General features: G+C 32.3%; 1 protein-coding gene across 1 annotated transcript; it reads left to right on the top strand.

Moving 5' to 3' along the window:
* Positions 1-739: 739 nt before the first annotated feature.
* On the top strand, positions 740-2,475 carry ACI1 (ALC-interacting protein 1). The gene is made up of 2 exons (XM_022050595.2): positions 740-1,791; positions 1,892-2,475. The coding sequence occupies exons 1-2, from the start codon at positions 855-857 to the stop codon at positions 2,239-2,241; spliced, it is 1,287 nt and encodes a 428-aa protein (XP_021906287.1). The 5' UTR covers positions 740-854; the 3' UTR covers positions 2,242-2,475.
* Positions 2,476-3,207: the final 732 nt, after the last annotated feature.

Genomic DNA, 3,207 nt, shown 5'->3' with positions numbered 1-3,207 from the left:
TAATTACTTCATCTCTACCGTCATGAAAATTTTTGTTTGAAAAAATTATATTTTATTCAATTAAAATAATTAAATTGGGTTAAAAACAAATAAATGAACTAAAAAATTAAAAATATCCTGAATAATTAGAGATACACTGATTACTTGAGAAATATTTTTAAATAAATCATAACCTACTTGAATATATTTTATAGGATCCTATCATATTAAAAATAAAAAATAAAAATCAATAGAAAACCTCTCCAAATTAATAAAGCAAATCCAAAACAAGTAAAGTTAAGTAATTTGTGAAAAAGGAATAAGAAGAAAAATAAATTCAATATTCTAATATTAAATTTAAAATTGATTACAATATTTAATAACCTATGTAAAAAATAACAAAAAGATGGAAAAGATCTCATAACTGAATGTTGAGAAATTAATTCTTAAGCTGCACATAATTATAATAAAATAAAAGTAAAATGAAAAAAAAAATACAAGATTTAAAGTGATTTGGTGCTTACATCCACAAATAAATTGATAAGAAATTTTTTTATTATGATTAAAAATATATATATCATCAATAAAATTATATGTCTTTAAATAAATAAATTACGAAAATTTTATCTCACAAAAATTTACTTAGGTATATATAAAATATTCTCAAATTGGCCACATCAACACCAACCTTTCTTATTCCTCTTAATTTTTTAGATTTATGACTGTAATATGATTCCCAATTAAGTACTATTCTAAAACAAAGACCGCCACTCTCGCCATCTACTCCTGTTCTTTTCACTTTCCTTTTTTGGCATTTAACCGACTGTTCTCTCCCTATTTATTTTCCTTCTCTCTCTCACTTGTATCATTCAAAAATGATCACCGGCGCAGATAATACTGAATCCGGCGGGTGTTTCAGGGGAGTACTCCGGAGACTTTTATGTTCCGGGAGCCTGCAAACACACCCCTCAGATCAAATTACAGAGACGGAGATTCCACACACAGATAAAGAAGCAAACAACAATGGGAGCCAAACTGAAACTCCTTCTTCTTCTGGTTCTGCTCCAAGCATTGTGGCAAGGCTAATGGGCTTGGATTCATTGCCGGAGACCAACTGGGTTCCAAACTTAAAGAAGCCACCTGAATCGGTTCCACGAAGCAGGTCTGTTAATTTCATGGATTATTTGATGGAGTTTGATCTCACAGATTTGCAGCATCGCCGAGTGAAAACGTCTGTTTCATTTCGGGAGGTTTCTCGTCCTCTACTGCATGAAAATAAGCATGATAATTTCCTTTTGGTGTACTTAGATAAAATGGATGGAGGCCAGGAAATAGGATCTGGACTCAGGAAATCCGAGTTGGGTTTTCAACAACTCAAGCTCCAGCAGAGAGTTGACAAGAACAAGAACAAGGAGATCAACAAGAAAGATCAGAAAGCAGTTTTTAATAACAAGAAAAATCAAAGGACCGACATTGCAAAAGTTTCGACAAAGTTTAAAGATGAGCCGAGAAGAGTTCGTAGTAAGAATGATCCAAAGGTTGGTAAAACTCGAGCTTCAACTTTTGTTTCGAAACGAAAGAAAGATGTTTATAGAAAATCTGGTGCAAATTCAATGGCAAAAAGGCCCGAAGTGAAGCCTGTGAATCATAAGGAAGAATTAGTTGAACGTAGATTCACCAAGAGAAGAATTAGAAAGCAGCTCAAGTTTATGGAAGTAGATCAGTCCGAAGAGTGTGATTCAGAGAATTCAAGCCCAGTTTCAGTTCTCGATCATGACGAGTTTTTGATCCATGAAAAAACTTCTTTACCAGGTTGGTTGTCTTAACTAGTTTTCACTTTCATAATTATATCAGCAATCTTAATGTTCTGTGGTTTATCAAGATCTAACTTCGTCTTCTCTAATTTAAACAGAGAATTCAGAGTCCATGTTTTGGAATTCCATTAAGAAATCTGGGCAAATTATTACAGACTACGGATACCCATCTTCTCATGTAATCAATGAAGTTTTTAGCACTGATGATCTTGAAGTAGAAACGACCAAGAAAAAAGATGAGCAACTGTTGATGGATCATAACCAGGAGACAGATTACAGAGTGTTGGTAAGCATGCTTTTCAGGTTGACGGAGAAAGACATAAAGGAGTCAACTTGGATAGAGACAAAGGATTTCAAACGTGAAGAGATGTGCATGGAATTTGGCCAAGAAATCCTCGATAGAATTTTACAGCAGCTGGTAGATGAACTTGTAGGATTTGACATGTAAATTCTTGCTTGTAATGCTTGAGTAAACTCTATTAAAATGTGAATATTATTTTATTTTTCTTGGTTTTGGCGTAAGAATAGTTCATGCAAGGTAGAGGTGCGAAAGGTCTTACAGCCGACTTTACTTACCAGTAAGTTGGCTGTATTCAGACTGATGGTAAGAGCAAATGTACTGACATGGTTAGAGATAGATGATGCAAGTAATATATTGATTAAATAGGAAACTTGTTTTTTATGTGCCAGTTTTGTAGAGAAGCATTTGAATGAATTTTCGAGTTGTGAAATTTAAGTAAAAATTCAGCCAAAATAAATATGATGAAATTTGTGTCAAGATGTTAAAAAATAATTATATAAATAAATTAAAATTTTTAATGTGAAAAATTTCTTTAATGTGAAAGATAAAAATTATAGGATTTCTACTGATTCAAGTAAAAAGAGTTTCATTATAAAAATTAGTGTTTACAGCAACAATAAGCAACTATTATAATTCTCAAATAAATACTCAACAATAAAAAATAAACAAGGAAATTGAGAAATATCAGCAAAGCAGCTACTGTTCATATGAAATGGATGCGTTTTGATTGTTCAAATCCGATTTTCACCATTCAAATTAAAGAACAATTTATTACAAATATGCTCACCAAACTTTAGCCTCATCATACCATAAACGGCTGTCTGATCGTCGGAGAAAGTCAAACTAATTGGTGCAGAGAAGAAAAACATAAATAGTAACTTCGAACTAAAAGAACCAAAAATCCAACTGTCGAAATTCGATCTTCACTGTTAACAAAAAATAAACAAAGGAATTGAGAAATATCACCAAAACAGCTACTGTTCATGCGAAATGGATGCGTTTTAATTGTTCAAATCCGATTTCCACCATTCAAATTAAAGAACAATTTATTACGAACATGCTCACCAAAGTTCAGCCTCATCAGACCATAAACGGCTGTCTGATCGTCGGAGA

The sequence above is a fragment of the Carica papaya genome, chromosome 8, assembly GCF_054855325.1.
Source record: "Carica papaya isolate Zhongbai chromosome 8, ASM5485532v1, whole genome shotgun sequence".
NCBI classification, from domain to species: Eukaryota; Viridiplantae; Streptophyta; class Magnoliopsida; order Brassicales; family Caricaceae; genus Carica; species Carica papaya.
Note: the sequence above shows the minus strand (reverse complement) of the source record. Positions and strands in the feature narration are given on the sequence as shown.

Bases quoted from the DNA above. Each gene is read 5' to 3' on its own strand.
- ACI1 (XM_022050595.2), top strand. From the start codon at position 855: ATGATCACCGGCGCAGATAATACTGAATCCGGCGGGTGTTTCAGGGGA. The intron at 1,792-1,891 runs GTTGGTTGTCTT...TAATTTAAACAG, and splicing joins TGAAAAAACTTCTTTACCAG to AGAATTCAGAGTCCATGTTT.